The sequence below is a fragment of the Balaenoptera borealis genome, assembly GCF_965194805.1.
Source record: "Balaenoptera borealis genome assembly, chromosome: 18".
NCBI classification, from domain to species: Eukaryota; Metazoa; Chordata; class Mammalia; order Artiodactyla; family Balaenopteridae; genus Balaenoptera; species Balaenoptera borealis.
Genome location: NC_138877.1, coordinates 6,390,688 through 6,408,325, shown reverse-complemented (window position 1 = coordinate 6,408,325; position 17,638 = coordinate 6,390,688). Strand labels below are relative to the sequence as shown.

Genomic DNA, 17,638 nt, shown 5'->3' with positions numbered 1-17,638 from the left:
ATTGGTACATGAGGTGCTCACAGAGATTTATAAGACAACTTCTTTTCTTTTTTTTAATTGAAGTGTAGCCGACGTACAATATTATATGTTACAGGTGTACTATATGGTGATTCACAATTTTAAAGGTTCTACTCCATTTATAGTCATTATAGAATATCAGCTATATTCCCTGTGTTGTGCAATATATCCTTGTAGCTTATTTTCTACATAATAGTTTGTACCTCTAAATCCCCTCCCCCATCTTGCCCCTCCCCCTTCCATAAGGCAACTTCTTTGCATTTTGGCAAAAATGAGGACCAGTTGTATTTTACAGATGAAATTGAATACGAAAACCAAAAAAGGCTGGAGGAAGAAGAGGACTTGAATGTACTTACCTTTGAAGATCTTCTTTGCTTTGCATATCAAGTGGCCAAAGGAATGGAATTTCTGGAATTTAAGTCGGTAAGCTCCTTTTAAAAAGGAAACTCACAATACCAACAACAAAAAGATAATTTTGAAGAAGAGATGTGGGGTTTTCTTTTTTTCTTGTTTATTTTAACTTGCAGCTCTTAAAGTCTGTCTTTCCCTCCCGTTCACAGTTGGAGTCACCTAGGATGTTACATGGGCTCTTGGCTAATTATAGTATAAAGGTCAGGGATCCCTTATTAAATGATGGTTATCACAGCCCTCCCAGACGGTCCGAAGTCCCTGAAGCTTCCAGATAGGAAGTCCTCAGGAATCCCTCCTCAAAACCAGGTGTAGCCCTGTCGGACAGTCACTTCAGATCGTTTAGACTGTGTCCTACATTTGACCCAGGGGGTGAGCAGAGGCTCAGATCCCGGGTGGTCTTCAGGCCAAGCCAGCCGCCCAAGGCACCGGTGTCTCTTTCGAGAGTTTGCTGTGGGCTGGCAGCAGCCTTGGGGCTCTGCTAATCCCAGATCCACTGGGGCTGTGATGTGAAGACCTCAGAGCCCCCTCACACCGTGGACTCTACCCCAGTTTCGCATTCTTTCTAGAATATTCTTTCAGTCTTGCTTTTCTCTGACATTTCATACGTCTGCTGCCTGTGAACCGATTTCAGCCATTCGTCTGGCTACTTTCTGTCCTCGTTTTCTTCCCTTCCACTACTTCTCTTTGTTTCCCCAACTTTTTCCTCTCCTCTTCCCTTTGGTCTCCTAGTCTCTTCCTCCCTCTCCTCCACTGCCCTCTCTTGGCCTCCTCTCTCCTCTTTCTCCCTGAATTTGGAAAGAATAATTTCAGCTGTATTTTTTTTTTCTTTAAAAATGTACAGTCTCCAATATAATGTATTACATCAGTTATATCCCAGTTTTAAGAAAAAGATTAATGTGAAATAAATCAATAGCTTTGAAGAACAGGAAAAAAATTCCATTCAGGAGAGCAACCAAACTATGAAACAGGTTAAGATAAACAAGAAACACGTAAGATATGTTTCTTTCATGAAGAAACCTGTGAAACTTGATTAAAGGGCAAAAAGGAAGACCTGAATAAATGAGTTCTGTTTTGTTCATATGGGAGAGATTCACCGTTTAAAAGAAAAGTCAGTTCTCTCCAGATTAATCTGTATATTTCTCACAACCCCAATTAGAATCCCAAGGTTTTTTTTTACTCACGGATATTGAAAGTACATGTTGCTGTCTTTTCTTTTTTCTCTCTCCCTTTCTTCCTTCCTTCCTTCCTCCCTCCCTCCTTTCTTCCTTTCTTTCTCTCTTTCTTTTCTTTCTTTCTTCCTTTCTTTTCTTTCTTTCTTTCTTTCTTTCTTTCTCTCTCTCTCTCTCTCTTTCCTTCCTTCCTTCCTTCCTTCCTTTTTACTGACAGGTCCTGCCTCAGGTTTACTTGTACCAATAGCACAGGAGGACACCAGCCCCGTGCAGACAGCAGCCCAGGGCTCACACCAGTCCTTCTGTTTCCACATTGGCAGATAAAGGCCTCTACTCTGGAGCCTTTATGGGGGCCTAGGTATCTTTGGGAGCCGGAGCCGGAGCCGGAGCTGGACCCACAGCTGCAGCTGCAGCCTTGGCCTTGGTTTGAGCCTTGGCCTGGGACTTTGGCCGGCAGAACCTGAGACCCTTGGTGATGTGGGAACATTTCTTGAGCTTGGGGTGGGCAATATAGGCAAGCTGACTGAGCTCGTGGCTGCTCCCTTTGGGACCTTGGGTTTGGCCTCCTTGGGCTTTACGAGAGCCTTGACAGCTTCAGCAGTGCACTCGTGGCCCTGGCGTTGTTGGCCTGCATCTTCTTCAGGCCCTTCTTGTTGTGCTTCTTGGCAAAGCGCATGTTCCTCAGGAACTCAGGGTCCACCCCCTTAAGAGATAGTTGTGATCGGGGTTTCTTGATGCCATTTCCGTGCCATTTTGGGGAGTGGCTGTGCATGCTGTGGTTCTTGGACTTGGCCACGTCTGCACCGGGGCCCACAGATCCCGAAGCACCTGGGACCGAAGAGAAAGAGCTGCCGTCTTTACTTTTCTTTTCCACAGTTGGGCGTCCTCGTCCTTGCTCAACAGTGAAAAGAATCACTGTCTCAGAATCCTTCCCCACCCGAGTCCCCGGGCCCTTTCCTCTCCTCACATTCCCTGCCGGCTGTTGGAGTATGTCTCCTCTCTCACCTCTGCGTCTACAGTGGTACTGTCACCAGTTTCTTTACAGATGTTGAAGGCATCTGCCTAGACCGTCCAGCCCTGTTGCTGCCTGTTGTTAAGTAAATTCTCAAACTACTCACGATTGGAGGTCAAGGGGCACTGCCTTTTCTCCCCCTGGCCTTGTGATAATAAGAATGTTTTGAAGTATATCTGGTTTCTTGGAACTCTCTCCCGTTTTCCCTTTAGGCCGTCCCCCGTTCTCTAATTGCGTTATGCGGGGGCTATTCTTCGCTGCGGTGCGCAGGCTTCTCATTGCGGTGGCTTCTCATTGTGGAGCACGGGCTCTAGGCGCGCGGGCTTCAGTAGTTGTGGCCCACGGGCTCAGTAGTTGTGGCTCGCAGGCTCTAGAGCGCAGGCTCAGTAGTTGTGGCGCACGGGCTTAGTTGCTCCGCGGCATGTGGGATCTTCCCAGACCAGGGCTTGAACCCGTGTTCCCTGCATTGGCGGGCGGATTCTTAACCACTGCGCCACCAGGGAAGTCCCTGTTCCTTTTAAAATCTTCCTCCGTGGAGTTAATTTTCTTGCCAAACCACTCGAGTTAAAGTCACGTCACCTCTCAATTCAGGAAGTGTTTCTAATTCCACTTTAGTCAACCTTCCCAAACTTCTAGTATTTTCCCTTTTTTTAAAATATTTATTTATTTATTTTTGGCTGTGTTGGGTCTTCGTTTCTGTGCGCGGGCTTTCTCTAGTTGCGGCGAGCAGGGGCCACTCTTCATCGCGGTGCGCGGGCCTCTCACTGTCGCGGCCTCTCTTGTTGCGGAGCACAGGCTCCAGACGCGCAGGCTCAGTAGTTGTGGCTCGCGGGCCCAGTTGCTCCGCGGCATGTGGGATCTTCCCAGACCAGGGCTCGAACCCGTGTGCCCTGCATTGGCAGGCAGATTCTCAACCACTACACCACCAGGGAAGCCCCCTTTTTTTTTTTTTTTACATTACGCCATTTTATTGCCAAAGGTATTTTCCCATCAGAAAAGACATTGTCTCCACCCCCCAGAGAAGAGTGCTCTGAAAACCCCTTTAGAGGCCCTGCTGCTGTGTCTCTTATTTATAGCAAGATATGCACCTTGCTAGGGTTGACCTGCTTTCTCAGAACCCGGCCCCTTTGGCCACTGGGAATGTTCCCTAAGCAGCACCAACGGCTGAAGAATTGTTCACGCACTTAGTTACACATCGTGATGATTGCTCAGGGCCCAGTAAAGATAAGACACCTGGAGGAACTACAGTTCCGTCATCTGTAACTCCTACTGAACTTGAAACGAGAAGAAAGATTGTACTCTGTGATAATATACATCATGGTAAATAACACTCCCAGTTTGTTCCTTCTAGTGTGTTCACAGAGACCTGGCAGCCAGGAATGTCCTTGTGACCCACGGGAAAATGGTGAAGATCGGTGATTTTGGACTGGCTCGGGACATTATGAGTGATTCCAACTACGTGATCAGAGGCAATGTGAGGCCGCTGCTTCTCATGTAGTTTTATCCTGTTATTTTGTGTTTTTGTCATCACTAATCTAAACATCTGCACTCACTGTAGTGCATTTGTGATTTACGTTAACCTCAGAAAACTTCCTCCCAGCAGTTTGCTTTCTTATGCTTCCAAGGTTTTTCTGCAGCTTCACGGAAATATTCCACCTGTAATAAAAGTTGAGCAAAATAGCATCACACCTATCAGTTAGGGGCCTTTGAGTGCAATCCACACTTTTTAAAAAAATCTCATTACTTAAAACTTATTTCAGTTCCTTAAGCTATAAAGTGACTATTGAGTTATGCTTTCAATTATGGGAATAGGTAATCGTTACAAGACAGCATTCTAAAAATACATGTAAATTAAATATTAAATATACATTTTAAAAAGGCACAGTATTTAAGTCAAATGTGAGTTAATGAATATTTGCCATCCTCTTACTGTTACACAGGGAGACCTAAAACATCACTGAATCTACTTGTTAAAAAAACCTAAGGATACACGTGTCACTTATAAGAGAACTACTAAAAATACTAGATGATAAAATTGTGTAGAGTTGAAAGAGTATGGTTTTTAAGAATTACAATGCCTGGATTTAAGCCCCTGTTCTTCTTTTTGGCTGTTCATTTTTGTGATTTCTCTCTGCTTTATTGCCCCTACTTGTGAAGTAATAATAATAACAAATGCTGGTATTGTGCTTACCATGTGCTAAGCGCTATTCTAAGTGCTTTACGTGTATTGACTCATTTGGTCCTCAAAGTACCCGTTTGTGGTTGAGGAAACTGAGGCACAGAAAAGTCACTTGCTCATGATTACACAGCACATGGGTTAGAACATGAATGGTCTGAGCCCCACGTCTGTGCACGAGCATGATGATACAGTGTTTCCCATGAGGAGTATTCACTTACCTCATAGCGTTTATGGGAATAAACCAACCAAACTCCGTTGTCCAATACATGTTGCAAATCACATTAAACTGTGCTCCCACTAGAATCAAACACACAGCTGATTTTGGATCTACGCTTCCCTCATTGTAGCTGCAGTCTTAAATAGGATGAACTAATGGCTATGAAGTTTCTACCCTACTAGCTGGTGGTTTCTTAAGCAGGAAAGGGAATTCCATTTGGAACCACAATTAATCCCTTTAATTAATCAAATTAACCAGACTAGCCTGCTTGATTCTCCCAGCTCATCCTTTTGAATAGGATTTAAAACAGGGTATCTTTCTTGAGCTTTGATTTTACTTGGCAGATTAAATGCGCACCGTTAAGGGCTCTCAATCCCTGAAAAAGAAAATACTACAAAATGCTCAGCCCCAGGAACCTCTCCGTCCCTGTGTCTTGATTCTAACCTGAGGCTGTACTAATTCAAAACTCCCCTTTCATGCTGAGAATTACTAAAGCCACAGAAACCCGCCTGCTGTCATTTCTGGAAGCGATGACGTATGCTCCCCCCATCACATTCTTGTGGACGGCATTTCCACTAAAATTCTTCCAAGAAATGGCTTAACAAAATACTCCACTTACCTCTGGGGAAGTGCCTGGCTGTTTAGCAGGAAGCGAGTGTCTACTGTGAAACTTACCAATGTCAAGTGCAAGCTTGAGTTTTAAAGAAATAAAGTTTGTTTGTTTAAGGCTACTATGTTACAATATTAATTTGAAAGTGAAAAAAAGGCCACTTGAATATGATTTTCTCAAGGAAGCATTAAGTGTGGCCTTAGGGAGAGAATAAAAGTGATCACCTAGCTAACGAGAAAAGAAGGAATGCTTGTACGTGGAAAATCCACCATTGATCTCTGCTTGGATTTTACACAGGCCCGTCTGCCTGTGAAGTGGATGGCTCCTGAAAGCTTGTTTGAGGGGATCTACACAATTAAGAGCGATGTCTGGTCATACGGAATATTACTCTGGGAAATATTCTCTCTTGGTAAGACTTGCAGTTCCCTGAGCCCTGGGCTTCTGCATTCTGCCCCCTCTGCACTCCTCCCCCACTCCTAAGTCAAAGGGTGGAAGAAATGCCATGACCCAGAGCCTGCCTAGTCTTACTTCTGTTGCAGCCTGAGCCCCTTTATTTTTACGTGCTGGTGTCCGTTGGTCTGTCCTGCCTGCCAGAACGTGGCTTCTTCTGCCCAGCACCACACAGAGCTGGCCCAGGGAGCCACAATCCATCGTGTTTGCCAGTTGAGTGAATAATAAACACCTGAAGGGTGAGTGGATGGTTATATGCCCTCTTGTTTCTCTCAGGTGTCAATCCTTACCCCGGGATTCCAGCTGATGCTAAATTCTACAAACTCATCCAGAGTGGATTTAAAATGGATCAGCCATTTTACGCCACGGAAGAAATGTAAGTTTAAGTCAGACCGTAAAGTGGCTGAAATCGGAAATTTACAGCCTGTCTAGTTCCAAACCCATGAAAAAAAAAAAGTAAAACTCTTTAGTATGAAGTTCCCATGATTCCTCTTAAGAAAAGGAAAGAAAAGCAAAGAAAGGAAAAGGAAAGGAAAGAAAACTCTTCCTTTTGGTTTCAGGGATTTCTGAACATAACTGAATGTTTTCTGGGTTTCAGTTCCTTTACTTGAGGGACCCTTCTCCTGAATTCTGGTCCACACTGTATTTGTCAAAATGCATCATCTAATTTGTCCTTTCTCATATGAGTTCAAAATCTAGGCTAGTACTTGCCTCTGGACAAACATGCCATAAACAAGTATCTCCAGAGCAATAAATGGTGCTTCGTTAAGTGGAAAGTGACCCATTTTGCTTCATTCAGATTTCCTATCTTGCTCCTTCTTCTGTTGTCTTTACAGATACTTTATAATGCAATCCTGCTGGGCTTTTGACTCAAGGAAACGGCCATCCTTTCCTAACCTGACTTCATTTTTAGGATGTCAGCTGGCAGATGCAGAAGAAGCGGTAGGTGGCAGCACAGCATCTTATAAAGTATCGTTAGGAAGGAAAGAACTCTCTAACTCAGAACACTCATTGCTGATTTCCTAAGTGCCAAAGGTACCAAGTTGCCTTCCTCATCACAACTGGTCTAGGTTGCTCTTTATAAGTTGTATGGGGTCAAACTCATAATCCTAAACTCAAAGCAAAGGGCCACCCATCCTTCATCAATATAATTAGATTAAGAAAAGCATTCAGAAAAGTAAAGCTGCTCTTGTCCTGAAAAAAAAAAAAAAAAGAGTTGTATGGGGTTAGATACACTTACGGATAAGTGTTTTTAGGGGGAAAGAAAAAAAGAAAAACTTTTCCTGAAGATTTTAGCCAATTGATTAAGAAATTAAATGCTTTTAAGTGACCAGTGCAGAGGACCAAACAAATAAATAAAACGTAATCCTTGACCTCCAGAAGCCACTGACTTTACCTAATTCAGCATGAAGGTTTTGTGTGGAATAATCATACAACTCAATCATGTAATAGAGTGGAAAGAGCATTGACCTGGAGTCCTGAGAGCTTAGTACCAGCACTGGGCCTTAGTTTTCTTACCTGTAAAATGGGTTGCTAAGCCAGATGACCTTTGAGCTTTGGGAACTGGGAATTACTTTGCTGACTCTCACCCTTAACAGTACCACCTGATGTAGTTAGAGGAGCCATCCCCTAGACCAAGTGAACAAAGGAACCTGGAACTCCCAATACCTTGGTTCAAATCTTGGCTCCATTGTTTGCTTCTGATATGAGTTAATCAAGTCACTTAATCTTTGGGGGAGGGGGGGTCTCAGTTTCCTTATCTGAAATATGGGATTAACAAATCTTTGTGGATTTTTAAGGAGTAAATAAGGTGATGTATGTGAAAAGACTTAGCACATGGGGAACACTTAGCAGGTGATAAATGTTAGTTAAATATGAACTGAGTCTTTAAATGGATTGTCCGTCCTCTTTTTCTACATTATGAGGAGTCCATTTTCAATTCTGTAGTCTTTCCAGAGACCTGTGTGGATGGTATGTGTCTTCTCCTCCTGTTATGATTTTTTTTTTTTAATCACATATGGAAATTCAGTATTGTCAGGGAATTAGGACAAAAAGGAGAGATGGAAAGCCCCCAGGGGACTCACAGGCTACAGAGCAGATGACTTGTAAACAGTTAAGGACACTGTAAACTAAACCGAAAGCAGAGTTTTATAGAAAAACAAGTAATGAGTAATTTTTACCTGTTGGGCAGTGGCTCCACCGCGGTGTTATTTGAGGTGAGCTGTGAAGACTGAGTAGATTTTGGCTGCTCACTGGGGGGTGGGGGTTAGCAAGATGCTGCAGGCTGGGTGAGTAATATAAATAAAGGTTCAGAGCTGAGAAAGTAGAATGGAAAATAATGGGTTGTAACAAAAGTATAGGGTGAGTGGGGGCATGTGGAAGAAAACAAGACTGCAGAGCTGGTGTGACCGGCATGGAGGGTCCACGGCTGCTGAGGTGCCCTTGGCATTGTTCAGGACGACCTTGACCTGGCCAGAGTTCCCCTTTCACGTCCCCACACCCACAGGACGTCCCAACCCGCTTCCCTCTGTTCGGGGGGTCTCAGAGGTATCAGGGATGGCTGAACTGCAAGATCCCCGCGGATGAGGATTCAGCTGAGGGCATCTGTGCCCCAGGACCATCCTCCACGTTTTCCCCGGTCTCCTCCGCTCCGTGCCCCTCGCGATGGAAGGTTCTTTTCCCTCCCAGTATCAAATGCGCTTGAGAGCAAGCTGAAACACCTTTAGCTACGTTAGAGGATGGGACCCCTGGGGTGAGATGAGCACCCCAGGAGGAGCCCCTTACTCCTGCAGGTGCTGTGGGCTCAGTCCAGAAGCCTGGGAAGCAGACACTGGGTTTCGGTCCCCACTTGCCGCTTGGCTGGTCACCTGTGAGGCAGGCACGCCCCGCACAGCGATGCCAGGCAGCTCCACCCACAGTGGGCAGGCCCCTGCCCATCCGCCTCTTCTCTTCACATCTCCTAACATGTCATGTCCAGTCTCTCGGGTGGCAAAACAGGCCAGCATTCCTGGCACAATCTTTCCTTGCACCCGCGTGAATGGTTTTTGTAGAATCTCTGTCTCGGCTTCATCACAGACCAGGAAGGAAGATGGCTCTTGGAGAACAAGTGAGACGGGGAGGGAAACACATCTAGAAATTGCAGGTTAACACTTTAGATCTAACCCAACCCTGATGGTATGGAGTGAGAGCAGGGAGGTCATTGAATAACATGCTAAGGCATTATTCAGACACTGATGAACCAATGAGATTTTTAGAATGGACAGACATGCTTCAATATCTGTCTTTTATAAAGACCCAGATCACTATGTATGGTGACGGATGTCAACTAGATTCTTGGGGTGATTCTTTCGCAATATATACAAATGTGAATCACTGTGATGTACACTTGAAACTAATTTCAAGTGTAACAACATGTCGATTATACCTCGATAATAAAAAAAGAGCCTGATCAAATAGTTTCCCCTCTCCAAATTCTCCCCTAACTTCCGATTTCAGGTTCCTTCTTCTGAATCCCCTAACACTTTGTCTATCCCTCTACATGAAACTCAAGTCATGCTGTGTGATAGTTTTGCTTTGTGGGTCTGTCTGCCTCATCACTAGACTTGATCCATGAGGGCAAAGGATGATGTGCTCTCATCTTTACATCACCTGATGTCACCCCATAGTCTGGAGACAGTAACTGGCTATTAAATAAATGAATGAATGTCAACATGAGAGTAGGTTAGTGACCACATCTGTTTTGTTCGCCATGGTATACGCAGCTGTAGCATCATGCTTAGTTCTCTCAGCTGTAAAATGTGTTGCTAAGCTACATGATCTTAGGGGGTACTAAGCAAATATTTCTGGATGGAGGGAAGGAAAGGACGCATAAAAGTACATTTAGGAAAACAAAGGCAAAAGAGCGAAAGTAAGGACACCAGTTAGGGTAGTTCCCTGGCGGTCCAGTGGTCAGGACTCGGCACTTTCACTGCCAGTGCCTGGGTTCCACCCCTGGTTGGGGAACTGGGTTCCTGCGTGCCTCGGATGGCAAAAGCAACAGAAAAAAAGAAGGACACCGGTTAGGAGGTGACTGCAGCCGGAGAGGTGAGCAGACAGGGAGTGAAGGGACAATGCAGTGGCAGTGGGATGAGGGAGGGACAGGCATGCCTTCTGCTTCCAGAAAGGCGCCTGAACTCATGCCATCTCTCTTCTCCTATCAGCCCCTATAAATTATGGGAAATATATACATTTTAAAGATAGAACTGGGGCTTCCCTGGTGGCGCAGTGGTTAAGAATCCACCTGCCAGTGCAGGGGACACGGGGTCAAGCCGTGGTCCCGGAAGATCCCACATGCCGCGGAGCAACTAAGCCTGTGCGCTACAACTACTGAGCCTATGCTCTAGAGCCCGTGAGCCACAACTACTGAGCCCGCGAGCCACAACTACTGAGCCCGCGAGCCACAACTACTAACGCCCGCATGCCCTAGAGCCCGTGCTCTGCAACAAGAGAAGCCACGGCAATGAGAAGCCCGCGCACCGCAGTGAAGAGTAGCCCCTGCTCACCGCAATTAGAGAAAGCCCGCGTGCAGCAACAAAGACCCAACACAGCCAAGAATAAATAAATTTATTAAATAAAAAAAAAAGATAGAACTGAGGCCATAATGGCCTCTGAAAGCAAGAAGGAGATCTTTGTGGACCAGAAATTATGGAAAATCCCTGAGGCAACGAAAGCAGTTAAGACGGAAGAGGGAAAACCCAAAACAGAGGCTTCTTTGAAAAAACAAGGCAAAGTGCTTTCCTAAAAGGGTGGGAAGAGGTATAGATTCTACAGGAGCTCTGCGGTGGGAGCAACCACACTGTTAAATAAACACAAGAATAAAATGGGTGTTAAATATGTAAGTATAACCACTGGTGAAGGAGAAATATAACACATAATCTCAGATTCAGCAGAGAAGAGAAAAGGGACCCTAGAAAACATGATCAATCTAACAAAATGGAAAAGAGAGAAAAAGAATTCATGACAATAGAAAAGACAAAATGGTGAGGATTAGTAAGCTCATTTAAGAAAGAGAATTTCGGGCTTCCCTGGTGGCACAGTGGTTAAGAATCTGCCCGCCAATGCGGGGTACACGGGTTCAAGCCCTGGTCCGGGAAGATCCCACATGCCACGGAGCAACTAAGCCCGTGCGCCACAACTACTGAGCCTGCGCTCTAGAGCCCGTGAGCCACAGCTACTGAGCCCACATGCCACAACTACTGAAGCCCACGTGCCTAGAGCCCGTGCTCTGCAACAAGAGAAGCCACTGCAATGAGAAGCCCACGCACCGCAAGGAAGAGTAGGCCCCGCTCGCAGCAACTAGAGAAAGCCTGCGCACAGCAACAAAGACCCAACGCAGCCAAAAATAAATAAATAAATAAAATTTAAAAAAAAAAAAAAAAAGAAAGAATTTCAAAAGTGGGTATGAAACATCTCGGGCCCTAGAGCCCTGGTAAGGCTCTGGATAAGAGTGTTCCCGGACCCAGAAGATAGGAGTAGGAATAAGTAAACCTTTCTGCAGGGTAGGCTGCTGATGTGACTCACAATTCAAAAGTGCGTCCTCTCTGGTCCAGCAATTCCACTTCCCTCATTTATCCCAAAGACAGACAAGGTCATGTGTGCACTTTTCAGTTTATGTGATACAGCCAATCCATCAAAAGTTTAACTATGGTGCATCAGTACTGTGGAACCCTAGGCTGCCGTTAAAAAGATGAGACGTGCCCATGTGTAGTAAATAGTGAAAAGATGTAACACATGTAACATATGAGCAACATATTTGTAATTCAAAACAAGGTTCTACAACAGAACCTACAGTCCGGGCCTCCCGACACAAAATTGTGTGTGAACAGCAAGCTAGCTATAATGGTGACTTTAGCTTTTTTTTTTCTATATATCTTTCTATATTGCTTAGTTTATCTATATGAATGTGTATTAACTCTATAATGAAACAAAAAAGTAGAGCTGTTTTCATTTTGGACAAAAATTTTTAAAGTCACTGAACTCCCAAGTGAAAACCCAAGAAATCAATTCTCTGTATTTACTGCATAAAGAACAGATCTTTTTGGGGGCTTTTCTCTGAGTTTTTTAAAACTTACTTTATTGAAGTATAGTTGATTTACAATGTTGGGTAAATTTCTGCTGTATAGCAAAGTGAGTCAGGTATACATATCTATACATTCTTTTCCATTATGGTTTATCACAGGATATGGAATATAGTTCCCTGTGCTATACAGTAGGGCCTTGTTGTTTATGCATTCTATATATAAATGGCCTTTCTCTTTTATGGTTTTTCTGCATGGCCTCAGGATTTCTAGATTGAGATTTTACATCTAAAAGAAGAAACAATAATGAAATAAAATATTTGACTATGACTTGATTTCTCCATTAATAAAAGGATGAAGTTTGCTTGGTCAATTAATATGTAGAATATCCTCTAAGATCTATGCATAATACAAGTAACAATTGCCATGTAGGCATGTGACACGTAAGTCTTCATCAGATGGTAATCAGTGTCCTGTCTCTTTCCCACATGCAGATGTATCAGAACATGGATGGCCATGTTTTGGAACGTCCTTCTGTTTACCAAAACAGGCGACCTTACAGCAGAGAGGTGGACTCAGGGCTACCCTCTCCACGGGCTCACGTTGAAGATTCCTAGAGAAACAATTTAGTCCTTGAGGACATCATCCCCCCGCCTACCTTAAACAGGCTGTAGATTACCAAAACAAGATTAATTTCATCACTAAATGAAAATATATTCTCAACTGCTGCTTTGCTGGACTTTTCTCTAGAAGCTCTCTGTATTTACTCTTGTTTCCAAAGGGACTTTTGTAAAATCCAGTCATTCTTTGCACAAGGCAAGAAGAGCTGATAATTAACTTTATCGGAGCATCTACCTACATCCACAGGCCTTCCCAGGCTGGCTTGAGTGAAAACTGTGTACCTGAAGTATAGTATATTCTTGTAAATACATAAGACAAAAGCATTTTGCTAAGGAGAAGCTAATATGATTTTTTAAATCTATGTTTTAAAATAATATGTAACTTTTTCAGCTATTTAGTGATATATTTTATGAATGGAAATAAAATTTCTACTATAGAAATGTTCGTTATTGAATTGTTTACATGGTAGATTTAGGGTGAGACTTAACTGGAGTCATGAATCTACTGAAACCATGTCAGATGTTTTGTTTGTGCCTGTGTGTTTTTTTCCTATGGTGATGGCTAATTCCTTTGTCATATTTTTGAAAGGCTCCATGACTCCTGCCCCAGACTGTGTGAAGAACAGCCGGTGTTCATGAACTTTACAAAAAAGGTGTCATACACTGTGTAGACTTCCAGAGCCTACTTTCTTTAAAAAAAAAAAAAAAAAAACCTACATTATGCTAAGATTCACTCATGATATTACACAGAGCTATGAATATACAATTACTACTATTTATTCATTTTCACATGATATTTGAAGTTTTAGGGGTTGGGTGGTATAATGGGTTCACAGGCGTTCCTCACTGTATTATTATTATTTTTAAATTAATTAATTAATTTATTTTTTGGCCGTGCCGTGAGGCATGCGGGATCTTAGTTCCCCGACCAGGGATCGAACCCGTGCCCCCTGTATCGGAAGCGTGGAGTCTTAACCACTGGACCACCAGGGAAGTCCCCCTCATGGTATTATACTTAATAACATAATTTTTGTATGTACCAAATATGATATTTAAAAGGCGATATTTTCTTAGGAGGGATGGCATTTATTTTATTTTTAAAATGTATTTTATTGAAGTATAGTTGATATACAATGTTGTGTTAATTTCTGCTGTACAGCAAAGTGATTCAGTTATACATATATATACACATTCTTTTTTATATTCTTTTCCATTATGGTTTATCACAGGATATTGAATATAGTTCCCTGTGCTATAACAGTAGGACCTTGTTGTTTATCCATTCTCTACATAATGGTTTGCATCTGCTAATCCCAAACTCCCAATCCAAGGAAGGATGGCATTTAAAATCCTCTTAGGGGAGCAGGTAGGGAGGGAAGGATTGGGTGTTTGGGATTAGCAGATGCAAACTATTATGTAGAGAATGGATAAACAATAAGGTCCTACTGTATAGCACAGGGAACTATATTCAATATCCTGTGATAAACCATAATAGAAAAGAATATGAAAAAGAGTATATATATATATATATATGCATGTATAACTGAATCACTTTGCTGTACAGTAGAAACTGGCACAGCATTGTAAATCAACTACACTTCAATAAAATTTAAAAAATAAAAAAACTAAAACCTCCTAAGGGAAAATGAAACTAGACCCTTTTAAACCCAGCTCTTACCACAGGTTTAGTTTGGGTCAAGTTGTGTCCCTGACATAACGACACATTGTAAAAAGGTGTCAGAACACAACTTACAAGCTCCCATCTTAGAGAAGCGTTGCTGCTACCACCTGGACAGCCCCTGCCGCCGAGCCCTTGTAGGAATCTTGCCAGTAGGTGGCGCCCTGGGACTACTGTTTTCATTACCGCAGCCAGACTCCAGGACTCCAGCCTGTCTCTGGACAAATTGTAAGAAGCAGAATTAAAGAAAAGGCCAATCAGTTGATTAGAAGGAAAAATAACCCTCTATGCAGACAACGTCAATTCATTTATTCACCAACTGTGGGAATGATGGTACATTTTATGTGCATTATTTACACATTCCCAACCGGGATGGAGCAGCCTGAGGTCAGATTCTTTCCGAGGACCTGGTATTTACCACTCTATTCTACACCGTGCATTCATCTACGCAGGGAATGCGCTTTTGAGCTTCTTCTTGGAGCACCTTCTCTGCTTAATGTTATCTGAGCCTGGACTGGCTTCCTATACTGAAAACAAAGACTGTTTCCTAGAGATTCCCAGAATTAAGAAAAACACCCTGAGGGGCTGGCCTGCAGCAGGGAGATACCCGCGTGACCTCTTATCACAGCTGCAGCCCTTCTTCTCCCATCACCACCGCTTGTGTTCCTTCCTGATCATGCTTCTCTCTCCTCAGCTCTACATGAAGGACCTTCTCAGTAACAGATTTGTCTGAGCTCACCTGCCAGGCCCACTATCGTTTTTGTCAAAAATAAACGATGTATCAGAATTCACATTTGCTACTGTCTGTGCCACAATCACCATCAACAACAGAAAAAAAAGGAGGGGCTCTTATCCCCTAAAAAAACACATCTTTTTAGCTCCAGGAGACCCAACGTGTATTAAATTTCAAATTATCTTAAAGAGGCAGAAAAGTCTTTGATGATTTTTTTTTTTGCACTAAAATATACATAATCTAAAATTTACCACCTTAGCCACCTTTTAAATTGAGGTATAGTTGATTTACAATGTGTTAGTTTCAGGTGTACAGAAAAGTGATTCAGTTGCATATATATGTATATATACTCTTTAAAAAAATTTTTTTTATATTAGGATAATGTTGATTAACAATGTTGTATTAGTTTCAGGTGTACAGCAAAGTGATTCGGTCACTTATATATATGTATATATATTCTTTTTCAGATTCTTTTTCATTATAGGTTATTAACAAGATATTGACTATAGTTCCCTGTGCTGTGAGTAGGTCTTTGTTATCTATTTTACATATAGTAGTGTATATATCTTAGCCATTTTTCAGTGTACAGCTCAGTGGCATTAAGCACATTCACACTGTTGTGCAACCGTCACCACCATCCATCTCCAGAACTTTCTCATCTTCTCAAACTGAAACTGTCCCCATTAGATACTAACTCCCTATTCTCTCTCCCCCCTCCCCCAGCCCCTGGCAGCCCATCCTACTTTCTGCTTCTCTGAATTTGGCTACTCTCAGTACTTCATATAAGTGGCATCGTGCAGGATATGTCTATTTGTAACATAATGTCCTCAAGGTTCGCTTGGGTGAATTCTTTAGATTGTATTGATTTGTTGATAACACACTATATTCCAGAGCTGTGCTGAAGGCTTCACATGGATTTTCTCATTTAACAAATTGTGAGGTAGGAGCTTGTTCTGTGGCAGTTTAACGGTGAAACGGAGACGTAAGCCTAAGAAGGGTTAAGTCACTTACTTAGATCCGCGGAGACACTAAATGCAGGCCTGACCCGTCACCCACGCTGGCCACCTCCTCACCATCTCACCGTCCACTTTGGCTCTCTGGCCTGCTTCTGCCAGGACTTCATCTTGCTTTGGCTCAGTCCTCAGCCAATGAAGGGAGTCTGGTAACAGCAAGATCACACGAGTTCCAACTCCCAGTTTGCCTCAAATTAAAAATGCATGTGTAGGGACTTCCCTGGTGGCGCAGTGGTTAAGAATCCACCTGCCAATGCAGGGGACACGGGTTCGAGCCCTGGTCTGGGAAGATCCCACATGCCGCGGAGCAACTAAGCCCGTGCGCCACAACTACTGAGCCTGCGCTCTAAAGCCCGTGAGCCACAGCTACTGAGCCCGTGTGCCACAACTACTGAAGCCTGCACACCTAGAGCCGGTGCTCCGCAAGAAGAGAAGCCCGCACACTGCAACCAGAGGAAGCCCACGCACTACAGCAAAGACACAACACAGCCAAAAATAAATAAATTAATTAATTAATTTTTAAAAATGCATGTGTAGGAAAGCAATTTGCCTTCCTGGTATCTTATTGAGAAAACTTCTGCATAAGCTCTGCTTGTGAAAAGTTAAGGGCTATAGTTGAAGGGAGCAGATACCTGAAATGTTTCAACTAAAAAAACTAAATAAAAATTTGTGCCTATTTAAGAATTTTCTCTATGTACTGCTAAAGGTCTCTTAAAAGAAAAATTATAATGAAGTCTGATATAATATATTCAGCAGCCAAAACATAAGAATCATAGCTTGTATGGTTAAACACAAATTACGAGGCTACAACTCTATATCAATTAACGTAAGAAAACAATAGCTTTATCGATACATAATTCATATACCATACAATTCGCCTGTTGATAGTGTACGATTGAGTGAATTAACTTTTTGCTTGGATGAAAATTGCCTGACCTCTGACCACCTTACATTTCTTTGATTTGACTGGGGAAGAGTCAAACGGGATTAATTGACCCCCAGAGTGCTTCAGTGGCCTGGCTTGCCAGGTTCCATGTCAGGAGTTTAGTTAGGGTTTTTTTGCTGGATGTTGCTTCTATATCCAAGACTATTTAACACCTTAACCTTCTGTGTCTTAAAGGTTCCTCTGTTAGTAGTGGGCTATTTGGAGTTCCTACTGTTATGCAGTAGATAACACAGAATAAAAGGTTAGGCTCCTGGTCTCTGCCCGAAATGCAGTCCTGTCAGTGGCAAGGCCCTTCCCACCGTGGTATCAGCATTTCCATGAGCACAGGAGTTTCCACTTGCAAATTCAGATGTCTATCTCTCCTGCAGCTCTCAGAGGAACTGAGAACCGCCAGGCTCCAGGCCCAGGCTGGGCGCCTTGGGTGAGGGAGACCGTCCACATGCAGAATAAGAGGAGAAGGTAGGTAAGGGTCACACAAAGAGGGAGGAGACCCCTTCTCCCTTAGTTTCTGCTCTGCCTTCTGTTC

General features: G+C 43.2%; 1 protein-coding gene and 1 pseudogene across 4 annotated transcripts in view; one reads left to right on the top strand and one right to left on the bottom strand.

The window, feature by feature from the left end:
• Positions 1–12,761, top strand: part of FLT3 (fms related receptor tyrosine kinase 3) — a 75,837-nt gene extending 63,076 nt beyond the window's left edge. For all 3 annotated transcript variants that reach the window (XM_082365045.1, XM_082365044.1, XM_082365043.1), the window contains 6 exons: positions 314–441; positions 3,962–4,084; positions 5,914–6,025; positions 6,343–6,442; positions 6,903–7,008; positions 12,617–12,761. In XM_082365045.1, coding sequence (XP_082221171.1) covers positions 314–441; positions 3,962–4,084; positions 5,914–6,025; positions 6,343–6,442; positions 6,903–7,008; positions 12,617–12,739 — 692 coding nt within the window. In that variant the 3' untranslated portion in view covers positions 12,740–12,761. The remainder of the gene's footprint in view (positions 1–313; positions 442–3,961; positions 4,085–5,913; positions 6,026–6,342; positions 6,443–6,902; positions 7,009–12,616) is intronic.
• On the bottom strand, positions 475–3,576 carry LOC309615780 (large ribosomal subunit protein eL29 pseudogene; annotated as a pseudogene). Its single transcript has 2 exons — positions 3,572–3,576; positions 475–2,605 (listed from the first exon to the last, which is right to left on the bottom strand). The product of its transcript is annotated as a large ribosomal subunit protein eL29 pseudogene (transcript).
• Positions 12,762–17,638: the final 4,877 nt, after the last annotated feature.